General features: G+C 38.4%; 1 protein-coding gene across 1 annotated transcript in view; it reads left to right on the plus strand.

Annotated features, from left to right (window-relative positions):
• LOC113525487 (mucin-17) overlaps positions 1-14827 on the plus strand; it is a 57741-nt gene that overhangs the window by 20155 nt on the left and 22759 nt on the right. Inside the window, exons 69-129 of the mRNA XM_053232338.1 lie at positions 87-153; positions 272-408; positions 543-640; positions 963-1024; positions 1124-1194; positions 1308-1374; positions 1493-1629; positions 1764-1861; positions 2184-2245; positions 2345-2415; positions 2529-2595; positions 2714-2850; positions 2985-3082; positions 3405-3466; positions 3566-3636; positions 3750-3816; positions 3935-4071; positions 4206-4303; positions 4626-4687; positions 4787-4857; positions 4971-5037; positions 5156-5292; positions 5403-5524; positions 5847-5908; positions 6008-6078; positions 6192-6264; positions 6377-6513; positions 6624-6745; positions 7068-7129; positions 7229-7299; positions 7413-7485; positions 7598-7734; positions 7845-7966; positions 8289-8350; positions 8450-8520; positions 8634-8706; positions 8819-8955; positions 9066-9193; positions 9510-9571; positions 9671-9741; positions 9855-9927; positions 10040-10176; positions 10287-10408; positions 10731-10792; positions 10892-10962; positions 11082-11154; positions 11267-11403; positions 11514-11635; positions 11958-12019; positions 12119-12189; positions 12309-12381; positions 12494-12630; positions 12741-12862; positions 13185-13246; positions 13346-13416; positions 13530-13602; positions 13715-13851; positions 13962-14083; positions 14406-14467; positions 14567-14637; positions 14751-14823. Coding sequence (XP_053088313.1) covers positions 87-153; positions 272-408; positions 543-640; positions 963-1024; positions 1124-1194; positions 1308-1374; positions 1493-1629; positions 1764-1861; positions 2184-2245; positions 2345-2415; positions 2529-2595; positions 2714-2850; positions 2985-3082; positions 3405-3466; positions 3566-3636; positions 3750-3816; positions 3935-4071; positions 4206-4303; positions 4626-4687; positions 4787-4857; positions 4971-5037; positions 5156-5292; positions 5403-5524; positions 5847-5908; positions 6008-6078; positions 6192-6264; positions 6377-6513; positions 6624-6745; positions 7068-7129; positions 7229-7299; positions 7413-7485; positions 7598-7734; positions 7845-7966; positions 8289-8350; positions 8450-8520; positions 8634-8706; positions 8819-8955; positions 9066-9193; positions 9510-9571; positions 9671-9741; positions 9855-9927; positions 10040-10176; positions 10287-10408; positions 10731-10792; positions 10892-10962; positions 11082-11154; positions 11267-11403; positions 11514-11635; positions 11958-12019; positions 12119-12189; positions 12309-12381; positions 12494-12630; positions 12741-12862; positions 13185-13246; positions 13346-13416; positions 13530-13602; positions 13715-13851; positions 13962-14083; positions 14406-14467; positions 14567-14637; positions 14751-14823 — 5533 coding nt within the window. The remainder of the gene's footprint in view (positions 1-86; positions 154-271; positions 409-542; positions 641-962; positions 1025-1123; positions 1195-1307; positions 1375-1492; positions 1630-1763; positions 1862-2183; positions 2246-2344; positions 2416-2528; positions 2596-2713; positions 2851-2984; positions 3083-3404; positions 3467-3565; positions 3637-3749; positions 3817-3934; positions 4072-4205; positions 4304-4625; positions 4688-4786; positions 4858-4970; positions 5038-5155; positions 5293-5402; positions 5525-5846; positions 5909-6007; positions 6079-6191; positions 6265-6376; positions 6514-6623; positions 6746-7067; positions 7130-7228; positions 7300-7412; positions 7486-7597; positions 7735-7844; positions 7967-8288; positions 8351-8449; positions 8521-8633; positions 8707-8818; positions 8956-9065; positions 9194-9509; positions 9572-9670; positions 9742-9854; positions 9928-10039; positions 10177-10286; positions 10409-10730; positions 10793-10891; positions 10963-11081; positions 11155-11266; positions 11404-11513; positions 11636-11957; positions 12020-12118; positions 12190-12308; positions 12382-12493; positions 12631-12740; positions 12863-13184; positions 13247-13345; positions 13417-13529; positions 13603-13714; positions 13852-13961; positions 14084-14405; positions 14468-14566; positions 14638-14750; positions 14824-14827) is intronic.

Raw genomic sequence — 14827 nt, forward strand, 5'->3', positions numbered from 1 at the left:
TTCTAGGGTTAGGGTTAGGGTTAGGGATTCTCAACATATTTATGTTCCATTAATTTACCCTCTCACTAAAAATTGTTCTGTTGTAGACACATCTGCAAAGGTTAATCCAACTACGACTCCGGTGCAGACTTCTCCAGGATCTCCGTCCACAACGTACGAGTAATTTCTTTCATGGATGTTTAAGCAAGATTTACATTTCCATTACCATCTGTGATGCATTTCTAAATTCTGAATTTTTACTGATATACAACATGATGCTGTGTTTCTCTAGCAATGGATCAGCAGTGGTCTACGTCAGGCTGGTTTTCAACGACTCCAGTCCTGTTCCCAGTGCTATTGCAGCTCTTCTGATTTCTACACCTGTAAACCTCACTGTGACTGTAACAGTGCAGAACTGCACCTATGACAGTATGTTTTCCTTTTGTATTGCACAATCCACTTTAACAATTCTTTGTCCCTTTCTAATGGAATCTGAAACACATTGAATCACGTTGATTCACATTTGATTTCTTCCACAGAAATTTCAAACACCTCCTATGCAGTTAACATTACATTCAGCATCAGCAACGTCAGCATTCCCAAGAACCCTAACCTCAGGAATGACACCTACACCCAAGTGCAGAGCATCATCAATAACGCTGTGAGTGTACATCACCATGTGCATAGCAGATAGCGTTCCTCCCATCACTACTTATTTTCATCATTAACCCCTTTCTTTCCTTAATGTAAATCGTCATAGACTCAGCTGTGGTGTGGGAAATGACTCATAATATTAATTATAATGAGAAGAAGAATTCTTTCATGTCTTCACAGATGCAAGTTGAAAGCTTTTTCAGTTTTCAGCAAAAGATTAAATACTGACTGAACAGTCAGTTGCTCGTTGTAGGAAGCCTGATGCTCTGCAATTACATTTGTCAGGACAGTTAATATTAACATTAAAATATCTTGATTTTTCTCCCCAGGTAAACGCACTTCTAAATAAATCTGGTGCAGATCCTATTGAACCCACTACCTCCAACTTCACGTAAGTTCCTGCAGAAGATTGCAGTTCTGAATTTACTCTGTGAAATTCTTATTGTCAAGTCATTTGTATCATGACAATATTGCTTTCTCCTCATTATAGGAGTTCAAAGGATCAAGTTAATGGTTACATGGAATACAATTTACTAAACGTCATCAATCAGCCTGTCAATGGTAGGTTACACCACAATTTGATAACCTTTCTAGGGTTAGGGTTAGGGTTAGGGATTCTCAACATATTTATGTTCCATTAATTTACCCTCTCACTAAAAATTGTTCTGTTGTAGACACATCTGCAAAGGTTAATCCAACTACGACTCCGGTGCAGACTTCTCCAGGATCTCCGTCCACAACGTACGAGTAATTTCTTTCATGGATGTTTAAGCAAGATTTACATTTCCATTACCATCTGTGATGCATTTCTAAATTCTGAATTTTTACTGATATACAACATGATGCTGTGTTTCTCTAGCAATGGATCAGCAGTGGTCTACGTCAGGCTGGTTTTCAACGACTCCAGTCCTGTTCCCAGTGCTATTGCAGCTCTTCTGATTTCTACACCTGTAAACCTCACTGAGACTGTAACAGTGCAGAACTGCACCTATGACAGTATGTTTTCCTTTTGTATTGCACAATCCACTTTAACAATTCTTTGTCCCTTTCTAATGGAATCTGAAACACATTCAATCACGTTGATTCACATTTGATTTCTTCCACAGAAATTTCAAACACCTCCTATGCAGTTAACATTACATTCAGCATCAGCAACGTCAGCATTCCCAAGAACCCTAACCTCAGGAACGACACCTACACCCAAGTGCAGAGCATCATCAATAACGCTGTGAGTGTACATCACCATGTGCATAGCAGATAGCGTTCCTCCCATCACTACTTATTTTCATCTTTAACCCCTTTCTTTCCTTAACGTAAATCGTCATAGACTCAGCTGTGGTGTGGGAAATGACTCATAATATTAATTATAATGAGAAGAAGAATTCTTTCATGTCTTCACAGATGCAAGTTGAAAGCTTTTTCAGTTTTCAGCAAAAGATTAAATACTGACTGAACAGTCAGTTGTTCGTTGTAGGAAGCCTGATGCTGTGCAATTACATTTGTCAGGACAGTTAATATTAACATTAAAATATCTTGATTTTTCTCCCCAGGTAAATGCACTTCTAAATAAATCTGGTGCAGATCCAGTTGAACCCACTACCTCCAACTTCACGTAAGTTCCTGCAGAAGATTGCAGTTCTGAATTTACTCTGTGAAATTCTTATTGTCAAGTCATTTGTATCATGACAATATTGCTTTCTCCTCCTTATAGGAGTTCAAAGGATCAAGTTAATGGTTACATGGAATACAATTTACTAAACGTCATCAATCAGCCTGTCAATGGTAGGTTACACCACAATTTGATAACCTTTCTAGGGTTAGGGTTAGGGTTAGGGATTCTCAACATATTTATGTTCCATTAATTTACCCTCTCACTAAAAATTGTTCTGTTGTAGACACATCTGCAAAGGTTAATCCAACTACGACTCCGGTGCAGACTTCTCCAGGATCTCCGTCCACAACGTACGAGTAATTTCTTTCATGGATGTTTAAGCAAGATTTACATTTCCATTACCATCTGTGATGCATTTCTAAATTCTGAATTTTTACTGATATACAACATGATGCTGTGTTTCTCTAGCAATGGATCAGCAGTGGTCTACGTCAGGCTGGTTTTCAACGACTCCAGTCCTGTTCCCAGTGCTATTGCAGCTCTTCTGATTTCTACACCTGTAAACCTCACTGAGACTGTAACAGTGCAGAACTGCACCTATGACAGTATGTTTTCCTTTTGTATTGCACAATCCACTTTAACAATTCTTTGTCCCTTTCTAATGGAATCTGAAACACATTGAATCACGTTGATTCACATTTGATTTCTTCCACAGAAATTTCAAACACCTCCTATGCAGTTAACATTACATTCAGCATCAGCAACGTCAGCATTCCCAAGAACCCTAACCTCAGGAATGACACCTACACCCAAGTGCAGAGCATCATCAATAACGCTGTGAGTGTACATCACCATGTGCATAGCAGATAGCGTTCCTCCCATCACTACTTATTTTCATCATTAACCCCTTTCTTTCCTTAATGTAAATCGTCATAGACTCAGCTGTGGTGTGGGAAATGACTCATAATATTAATTATAATGAGAAGAAGAATTCTTTCATGTCTTCACAGATGCAAGTTGAAAGCTTTTTCAGTTTTCAGCAAAAGATTAAATACTGACTGAACAGTCAGTTGCTCGTTGTAGGAAGCCTGATGCTGTGCAATTACATTTGTCAGGACAGTTAATATTAACATTAAAATATCTTGATTTTTCTCCCCAGGTAAACGCACTTCTAAATAAATCTGGTGCAGATCCTATTGAACCCACTACCTCCAACTTCACGTAAGTTCCTGCAGAAGATTGCAGTTCTGAATTTACTCTGTGAAATTCTTATTGTCAAGTCATTTGTATCATGACAATATTGCTTTCTCCTCATTATAGGAGTTCAAAGGATCAAGTTAATGGTTACATGGAATACAATTTACTAAACGTCATCAATCAGCCTGTCAATGGTAGGTTACACCACAATTTGATAACCTTTCTAGGGTTAGGGTTAGGGTTAGGGATTCTCAACATATTTATGTTCCATTAATTTACCCTCTCACTAAAAATTGTTCTGTTGTAGACACATCTGCAAAGGTTAATCCAACTACGACTCCGGTGCAGACTTCTCCAGGATCTCCGTCCACAACGTACGAGTAATTTCTTTCATGGATGTTTAAGCAAGATTTACATTTCCATTACCATCTGTGATGCATTTCTAAATTCTGAATTTTTACTGATATACAACATGATGCTGTGTTTCTCTAGCAATGGATCAGCAGTGGTCTACGTCAGGCTGGTTTTCAACGACTCCAGTCCTGTTCCCAGTGCTATTGCAGCTCTTCTGATTTCTACACCTGTAAACCTCACTGAGACTGTAACAGTGCAGAACTGCACCTATGACAGTATGTTTTCCTTTTGTATTGCACAATCCACTTTAACAATTCTTTGTCCCTTTCTAATGGAATCTGAAACACATTCAATCACGTTGATTCACATTTGATTTCTTCCACAGAAATTTCAAACACCTCCTATGCAGTTAACATTACATTCAGCATCAGCAACGTCAGCATTCCCAAGAACCCTAACCTCAGGAACGACACCTACACCCAAGTGCAGAGCATCATCAATAACGCTGTGAGTGTACATCACCATGTGCATAGCAGATAGCGTTCCTCCCATCACTACTTATTTTCATCTTTAACCCCTTTCTTTCCTTAACGTAAATCGTCATAGACTCAGCTGTGGTGTGGGAAATGACTCATAATATTAATTATAATGAGAAGAATAATTCTTTCATGTCTTCACAGATGCAAGTTGAAAGCTTTTTCAGTTTTCAGCAAAAGATTAAATACTGACTGAACAGTCAGTTGCTCGTTGTAGGAAGCCTGATGCTGTGCAATTACATTTGTCAGGACAGTTAATATTAACATTAAAATATCTTGATTTTTCTCCCCAGGTAAATGCACTTCTAAATAAATCTGGTGCAGATCCAGTTGAACCCACTACCTCCAACTTCACGTAAGTTCCTGCAGAAGATTGCAGTTCTGAATTTACTCTGTGAAATTCTTATTGTCAAGTCATTTGTATCATGACAATATTGCTTTCTCCTCCTTATAGGAGTTCAAAGGATCAAGTTAATGGTTACATGGAATACAATTTACTAAACGTCATCAATCAGCCTGTCAATGGTAGGTTACACCACAATTTGATAACCTTTCTAGGGTTAGGGTTAGGGTTAGGGATTCTCAACATATTTATGTTCCATTAATTTACCCTCTCACTAAAAATTGTTCTGTTGTAGACACATCTGCAAAGGTTAATCCAACTACGACTCCGGTGCAGACTTCTCCAGGATCTCCGTCCACAACGTACGAGTAATTTCTTTCATGGATGTTTAAGCAAGATTTACATTTCCATTACCATCTGTGATGCATTTCTAAATTCTGAATTTTTACTGATATACAACATGATGCTGTGTTTCTCTAGCAATGGATCAGCAGTGGTCTACGTCAGGCTGGTTTTCAACGACTCCAGTCCTGTTCCCAGTGCTATTGCAGCTCTTCTGATTTCTACACCTGTAAACCTCACTGAGACTGTAACAGTGCAGAACTGCACCTATGACAGTATGTTTTCCTTTTGTATTGCACAATCCACTTTAACAATTCTTTGTCCCTTTCTAATGGAATCTGAAACACATTCAATCACGTTGATTCACATTTGATTTCTTCCACAGAAATTTCAAACACCTCCTATGCAGTTAACATTACATTCAGCATCAGCAACGTCAGCATTCCCAAGAACCCTAACCTCAGGAACGACACCTACACCCAAGTGCAGAGCATCATCAATAACGCTGTGAGTGTACATCACCATGTGCATAGCAGATAGCGTTCCTCCCATCACTACTTATTTTCATCTTTAACCCCTTTCTTTCCTTAATGTAAATCGTCATAGACTCAGCTGTGGTGTGGGAAATGACTCATAATATTAATTATAATTAGAAGAAGAATTCTTTCATGTCTTCACAGATGCAAGTTGAAAGCTTTTTCAGTGTTCAGCAAAAGATTAAATACTGACTGAACAGTCAGTTGCTCGTTGTAGGAAGCCTGATGCTGTGCAATTACATTTGTCAGGACAGTTAATATTAACATTAAAATATCTTGATTTTTCTCCCCAGGTAAACGCACTTCTAAATAAATCTGGTGCAGATCCTATTGAACCCACTACCTCCAACTTCACGTAAGTTCCTGCAGAAGATTGCAGTTCTGAATTTACTCTGTGAAATTCTTATTGTCAAGTCATTTGTATCATGACAATATTGCTTTCTCCTCATTATAGGAGTTCAAAGGATCAAGTTAATGGTTACATGGAATACAATTTACTAAACGTCATCAATCAGCCTGTCAATGGTAGGTTACACCACAATTTGATAACCTTTCTAGGGTTAGGGTTAGGGTTAGGGATTCTCAACATATTTATGTTCCATTAATTTACCCTCTCACTAAAAATTGTTCTGTTGTAGACACATCTGCAAAGGTTAATCCAACTACGACTCCGGTGCAGACTTCTCCAGGATCTCCGTCCACAACGTACGAGTAATTTCTTTCATGGATGTTTAAGCAAGATTTACATTTCCATTACCATCTGTGATGCATTTCTAAATTCTGAATTTTTACTGATATACAACATGATGCTGTGTTTCTCTAGCAATGGATCAGCAGTGGTCTACGTCAGGCTGGTTTTCAACGACTCCAGTCCTGTTCCCAGTGCTATTGCAGCTCTTCTGATTTCTACACCTGTAAACCTCACTGTGACTGTAACAGTGCAGAACTGCACCTATGACAGTATGTTTTCCTTTTGTATTGCACAATCCACTTTAACAATTCTTTGTCCCTTTCTAATGGAATCTGAAACACATTCAATCACGTTGATTCACATTTGATTTCTTCCACAGAAATTTCAAACACCTCCTATGCAGTTAACATTACATTCAGCATCAGCAACGTCAGCATTCCCAAGAACCCTAACCTCAGGAATGACACCTACACCCAAGTGCAGAGCATCATCAATAACGCTGTGAGTGTACATCACCATGTGCATAGCAGATAGCGTTCCTCCCATCACTACTTATTTTCATCATTAACCCCTTTCTTTCCTTAATGTAAATCGTCATAGACTCAGCTGTGGTGTGGGAAATGACTCATAATATTAATTATAATGAGAAGAAGAATTCTTTCATGTCTTCACAGATGCAAGTTGAAAGCTTTTTCAGTTTTCAGCAAAAGATTAAATACTGACTGAACAGTCAGTTGCTCGTTGTAGGAAGCCTGATGCTCTGCAATTACATTTGTCAGGACAGTTAATATTAACATTAAAATATCTTGATTTTTCTCCCCAGGTAAACGCACTTCTAAATAAATCTGGTGCAGATCCTATTGAACCCACTACCTCCAACTTCACGTAAGTTCCTGCAGAAGATTGCAGTTCTGAATTTACTCTGTGAAATTCTTATTGTCAAGTCATTTGTATCATGACAATATTGCTTTCTCCTCATTATAGGAGTTCAAAGGATCAAGTTAATGGTTACATGGAATACAATTTACTAAACGTCATCAATCAGCCTGTCAATGGTAGGTTACACCACAATTTGATAACCTTTCTAGGGTTAGGGTTAGGGTTAGGGATTCTCAACATATTTATGTTCCATTAATTTACCCTCTCACTAAAAATTGTTCTGTTGTAGACACATCTGCAAAGGTTAATCCAACTACGACTCCGGTGCAGACTTCTCCAGGATCTCCGTCCACAACGTACGAGTAATTTCTTTCATGGATGTTTAAGCAAGATTTACATTTCCATTACCATCTGTGATGCATTTCTAAATTCTGAATTTTTACTGATATACAACATGATGCTGTGTTTCTCTAGCAATGGATCAGCAGTGGTCTACGTCAGGCTGGTTTTCAACGACTCCAGTCCTGTTCCCAGTGCTATTGCAGCTCTTCTGATTTCTACACCTGTAAACCTCACTGAGACTGTAACAGTGCAGAACTGCACCTATGACAGTATGTTTTCCTTTTGTATTGCACAATCCACTTTAACAATTCTTTGTCCCTTTCTAATGGAATCTGAAACACATTCAATCACGTTGATTCACATTTGATTTCTTCCACAGAAATTTCAAACACCTCCTATGCAGTTAACATTACATTCAGCATCAGCAACGTCAGCATTCCCAAGAACCCTAACCTCAGGAACGACACCTACACCCAAGTGCAGAGCATCATCAATAACGCTGTGAGTGTACATCACCATGTGCATAGCAGATAGCGTTCCTCCCATCACTACTTATTTTCATCTTTAACCCCTTTCTTTCCTTAACGTAAATCGTCATAGACTCAGCTGTGGTGTGGGAAATGACTCATAATATTAATTATAATGAGAAGAAGAATTCTTTCATGTCTTCACAGATGCAAGTTGAAAGCTTTTTCAGTTTTCAGCAAAAGATTAAATACTGACTGAACAGTCAGTTGTTCGTTGTAGGAAGCCTGATGCTGTGCAATTACATTTGTCAGGACAGTTAATATTAACATTAAAATATCTTGATTTTTCTCCCCAGGTAAATGCACTTCTAAATAAATCTGGTGCAGATCCAGTTGAACCCACTACCTCCAACTTCACGTAAGTTCCTGCAGAAGATTGCAGTTCTGAATTTACTCTGTGAAATTCTTATTGTCAAGTCATTTGTATCATGACAATATTGCTTTCTCCTCCTTATAGGAGTTCAAAGGATCAAGTTAATGGTTACATGGAATACAATTTACTAAACGTCATCAATCAGCCTGTCAATGGTAGGTTACACCACAATTTGATAACCTTTCTAGGGTTAGGGTTAGGGTTAGGGATTCTCAACATATTTATGTTCCATTAATTTACCCTCTCACTAAAAATTGTTCTGTTGTAGACACATCTGCAAAGGTTAATCCAACTACGACTCCGGTGCAGACTTCTCCAGGATCTCCGTCCACAACGTACGAGTAATTTCTTTCATGGATGTTTAAGCAAGATTTACATTTCCATTACCATCTGTGATGCATTTCTAAATTCTGAATTTTTACTGATATACAACATGATGCTGTGTTTCTCTAGCAATGGATCAGCAGTGGTCTACGTCAGGCTGGTTTTCAACGACTCCAGTCCTGTTCCCAGTGCTATTGCAGCTCTTCTGATTTCTACACCTGTAAACCTCACTGAGACTGTAACAGTGCAGAACTGCACCTATGACAGTATGTTTTCCTTTTGTATTGCACAATCCACTTTAACAATTCTTTGTCCCTTTCTAATGGAATCTGAAACACATTCAATCACGTTGATTCACATTTGATTTCTTCCACAGAAATTTCAAACACCTCCTATGCAGTTAACATTACATTCAGCATCAGCAACGTCAGCATTCCCAAGAACCCTAACCTCAGGAACGACACCTACACCCAAGTGCAGAGCATCATCAATAACGCTGTGAGTGTACATCACCATGTGCATAGCAGATAGCGTTCCTCCCATCACTACTTATTTTCATCTTTAACCCCTTTCTTTCCTTAATGTAAATCGTCATAGACTCAGCTGTGGTGTGGGAAATGACTCATAATATTAATTATAATGAGAAGAAGAATTCTTTCATGTGTTCACAGATGCAAGTTGAAAGCTTTTTCAGTGTTCAGCAAAAGATTAAATACTGACTGAACAGTCAGTTGCTCGTTGTAGGAAGCCTGATGCTGTGCAATTACATTTGTCAGGACAGTTAATATTAACATTAAAATATCTTGATTTTTCTCCCCAGGTAAACGCACTTCTAAATAAATCTGGTGCAGATCCAGTTGAACCCACTACCTCCAACTTCACGTAAGTTCCTGCAGAAGATTGCAGTTCTGAATTTACTCTGTGAAATTCTTATTGTGAAGTCATTTGTATCATGACAATATTGCTTTCTCCTCCTTATAGGAGTTCAAAGGATCAAGTTAATGGTTACATGGAATACAATTTACTAAACGTCATCAATCAGCCTGTCAATGGTAGGTTACACCACAATTTGATAACCTTTCTAGGGTTAGGGTTAGGGTTAGGGATTCTCAACATATTTATGTTCCATTAATTTACCCTCTCACTAAAAATTGTTCTGTTGTAGACACATCTGCAAAGGTTAATCCAACTACGACTCCGGTGCAGACTTCTCCAGGATCTCCGTCCACAACGTACGAGTAATTTCTTTCATGGATGTTTAAGCAAGATTTACATTTCCATTACCATCTGTGATGCATTTCTAAATTCTGAATTTTTACTGATATACAACATGATGCTGTGTTTCTCTAGCAATGGATCAGCAGTGGTCTACGTCAGGCTGGTTTTCAACGACTCCAGTCCTGTTCCCAGTGCTATTGCAGCTCTTCTGATTTCTACACCTGTAAACCTCACTGAGACTGTAACAGTGCAGAACTGCACCTATGACAGTATGTTTTCCTTTTGTATTGCACAATCCACTTTAACAATTCTTTGTCCCTTTCTAATGGAATCTGAAACACATTCAATCACGTTGATTCACATTTGATTTGTTCCACAGAAATTTCAAACACCTCCTATGCAGTTAACATTACATTCAGCATCAGCAACGTCAGCATTCCCAAGAACCCTAACCTCAGGAACGACACCTACACCCAAGTGCAGAGCATCATCAATAACGCTGTGAGTGTACATCACCATGTGCATAGCAGATAGCGTTCCTCCCATCACTACTTATTTTCATCTTTAACCCCTTTCTTTCCTTAACGTAAATCGTCGTAGACTCTTCTGTGGTGTGGGAAATGACTCATAATATTAATTATAATAATAAGAAGAATTCTTTCATGTCTTCACAGATGCAAGTTGAAAGCTTTTTCAGTGTTCAGCAAAAGATTAAATACTGACTGAACAGTCAGTTGCTCGTTGTAGGAAGCCTGATGCTGTGCAATTACATTTGTCAGGACAGTTAATATTAACATGTAAATATCTTGATTTTTCTCCCCAGGTAAACGCACTTCTAAATAAATCTGGTGCAGATCCAGTTGAACCCACTACCTCCAACTTCACGTAAGTTCCTGCAGAAGATTGCAGTTCTGAATTTACTCTGTGAAATTCTTATTGTGAAGTCATTTGTATCATGACAATATTGCTTTCTCCTCCTTATAGGAGTTCAAAGGATCAAGTTAATGGTTACATGGAATACAATTTACTAAACGTCATCAATCAGCCTGTCAATGGTAGGTTACACCACAATTTGATAACCTTTCTAGGGTTAGGGTTAGGGTTAGGGTTAGGGATTCTCAACATATTTATGTTCCATTAATTTACCCTCTCACTAAAAATTGTTCTGTTGTAGACACATCTGCAAAGGTTAATCCAACTACGACTCCAGTGCAGACTTCTCCAGGATCTCCGTCCACAACGTACGAGTAATTTCTTTCATGGATGTTTAAGCAAGATTTACATTTCCATTACCATCTGTGATGCATTTCTAAATTCTGAATTTTTACTGATATACAACATGATGCTGTGTTTCTCTAGCAATGGATCAGCAGTGGTCTACGTCAGGCTGGTTTTCAACGACTCCAGTCCTGTTCCCAGTGCTATTGCAGCTCTTCTGATTTCTACACCTGTAAACCTCACTGTGACTGTAACAGTGCAGAACTGCACCTATGACAGTATGTTTTCCTTTTGTATTGCACAATCCACTTTAACAATTCTTTGTCCCTTTCTAATGGAATCTGAAACACATTCAATCACGTTGATTCACATTTGATTTCTTCCACAGAAATTTCAAACACCTCCTATGCAGTTAACATTACATTCAGCATCAGCAACGTCAGCATTCCCAAGAACCCTAACCTCAGGAACGACACCTACACCCAAGTGCAGAGCATCATCAATAACGCTGTGAGTGTACATCACCATGTGCATAGCAGATAGCGTTCCTCCCATCACTACTTATTTTCATCTTTAACCCCTTTCTTTCCTTAATGTAAATCGTCATAGACTCAGTTGTGGTGTGGGAAATGACTCATAATATTAATTATAATGAGAAGAAGAATTCTTTCATGTCTTCACAGATGCAAGTTGAAAGCTTTTTCAGTTTTCAGCAAAAGATTAAATACTGACTGAACAGTCAGTTGTTCGTTGTAGGAAGCCTGATGCTGTGCAATTACATTTGTCAGGACAGTTAATATTAACATGTAAATATCTTGATTTTTCTCCCCAGGTAAACGCACTTCTAAATAAATCTGGTGCAGATCCAGTTGAACCCACTACCTCCAACTTCACGTAAGTTCCTGCAGAAGATTGCAGTTCTGAATTTACTCTGTGAAATTCTTATTGTGAAGTCATTTGTATCATGACAATATTGCTTTCTCCTCCTTATAGGAGTTCAAAGGATCAAGTTAATGGTTACATGGAATACAATTTACTAAACGTCATCAATCAGCCTGTCAATGGTAGGTTACACCACAATTTGATAACCTTTCTAGGGTTAGGGTTAGGGTTAGGGTTAGGGATTCTCAACATATTTATGTTCCATTAATTTACCCTCTCACTAAAAATTGTTCTGTTGTAGACACATCTGCAAAGGTTAATCCAACTACGACTCCAGTGCAGACTTCTCCAGGATCTCCGTCCACAACGTACGAGTAATTTCTTTCATGGATGTTTAAGCAAGATTTACATTTCCATTACCATCTGTGATGCATTTCTAAATTCTGAATTTTTACTGATATACAACATGATGCTGTGTTTCTCTAGCAATGGATCAGCAGTGGTCTACGTCAGGCTGGTTTTCAACGACTCCAGTCCTGTTCCCAGTGCTATTGCAGCTCTTCTGATTTCTACACCTGTAAACCTCACTGTGACTGTAACAGTGCAGAACTGCACCTATGACAGTATGTTTTCCTTTTGTATTGCACAATCCACTTTAACAATTCTTTGTCCCTTTCTAATGGAATCTGAAACACATTCAATCACGTTGATTCACATTTGATTTCTTCCACAGAAATTTCAAACACCTCCTATGCAGTTAACATTACATTCAGCATCAGCAACGTCAGCATTCCCAAGAACCCTAACCTCAGGAACGACACCTACACCCAAGTGCAGAGCATCATCAATAACGCTGTGAGTGTACATCACCATGTGCATAGCAGATAGCGTTCCTCCCATCACTACTTATTTTCATCTTTAACCCCTTTCTTTCCTTAATGTAAATCGTCATAGACTCAGTTGTGGTGTGGGAAATGACTCATAATATTAATTATAATGAGAAGAAGAATTCTTTCATGTCTTCACAGATGCAAGTTGAAAGCTTTTTCAGTTTTCAGCAAAAGATTAAATACTGACTGAACAGTCAGTTGTTCGTTGTAGGAAGCCTGATGCTGTGCAATTACATTTGTCAGGACAGTTAATATTAACATTAAAATATCGTGATTTTTCTCCCCAGGTAAACGCACTTCTAAATAAATCTGGTGCAGATCCAGTTGAACCCACTACCTCCAACTTCACGTAAGTTCCTGCAGAAGATTGCAGTTCTGAATTTACTCTGTGAAATTCTTATTGTCAAGTCATTTGTATCATGACAATATTGCTTTCTCCTCCTTATAGGAGTTCAGAAGATAAAGTTAATGGTTACATGGAATACAATTTACTAAACGTCATCAATCAGCCTGTCAATGGTAGGTTACACCACAATTTGATAACCTTTCTAGGGTTAGGGTTAGGGTTAGGGATTCTCAACATATTTATGTTCCATTAATTTACCCTCTCACTAAAAATTGTTCTGTTGTAGACACATCTGCAAAGGTTAATCCAACTACGACTCCGGTGCAGACTTCTCCAGGATCTCCGTCCACAACGTACGAGTAATTTCTTTCATGGATGTTTAAGCAAGATTTACATTTCCATTACCATCTGTGATGCATTTCTAAATTCTGAATTTTTACTGATATACAACATGATGCTGTGTTTCTCTAGCAATGGATCAGCAGTGGTCTACGTCAGGCTGGTTTTCAACGACTCCAGTCCTGTTCCCAGTGCTATTGCAGCTCTTCTGATTTCTACACCTGTAAACCTCACTGAGACTGTAACAGTGCAGAACTGCACCTATGACAGTATGTTTTCCTTTTGTATTGCACAATCCACTTTAACAATTCTTTGTCCCTTTCTAATGGAATCTGAAACACATTCAATCACGTTGATTCACATTTGATTTCTTCCACAGAAATTTCAAACACCTCCTATGCAGTTAACATTACATTCAGCATCAGCAACGTCAGCATTCCCAAGAACCCTAACCTCAGGAACGACACCTACACCCAAGTGCAGAGCATCATCAATAACGCTGTGAGTGTACATCACCATGTGCATAGCAGATAGCGTTCCTCCCATCACTACTTATTTTCATCTTTAACCCCTTTCTTTCCTTAATGTAAATCGTCATAGACTCAGTTGTGGTGTGGGAAATGACTCATAATATTAATTATAATTAGAAGAAGAATTCTTTCATGTCTTCACAGATGCAAGTTGAAAGCTTTTTCAGTTTTCAGCAAAAGATTAAATACTGACTGAACAGTCAGTTGCTCGTTGTAGGAAGCCTGATGCTGTGCAATTACATTTGTCAGGACAGTTAATATTAACATTAAAATATCTTGATTTTTCTCCCCAGGTAAACGCACTTCTAAATAAATCTGGTGCAGATCCAGTTGAACCCACTACCTCCAACTTCACGTAAGTTCCTGCAGAAGATTGCAGTTCTGAATTTACTCTGTGAAATTCTTATTGTCAAGTCATTTGTATCATGACAATATTGCTTTCTCCTCCTTATAGGAGTTCAGAAGATCAAGTTAATGGTTACATGGAATACAATTTACTAAACGTCATCAATCAGCCTGTCAATGGTAGGTTACACCACAATTTGATAACCTTTCTAGGGTTAGGGTTAGGGTTAGGGATTCTCAACATATTTATGTTCCATTAATTTACCCTCTCACTAAAAATTGTTCTGTTGTAGACACATCTGCAAAGGTTAATCCAACTACGACTCCGGTGCAGACTTCTCCAGGATCTCCGTCCACAACGTACGAGTAA

Source organism: Pangasianodon hypophthalmus, chromosome 3, assembly GCF_027358585.1.
Source record: "Pangasianodon hypophthalmus isolate fPanHyp1 chromosome 3, fPanHyp1.pri, whole genome shotgun sequence".
Taxonomy (NCBI): domain Eukaryota; kingdom Metazoa; phylum Chordata; class Actinopteri; order Siluriformes; family Pangasiidae; genus Pangasianodon; species Pangasianodon hypophthalmus.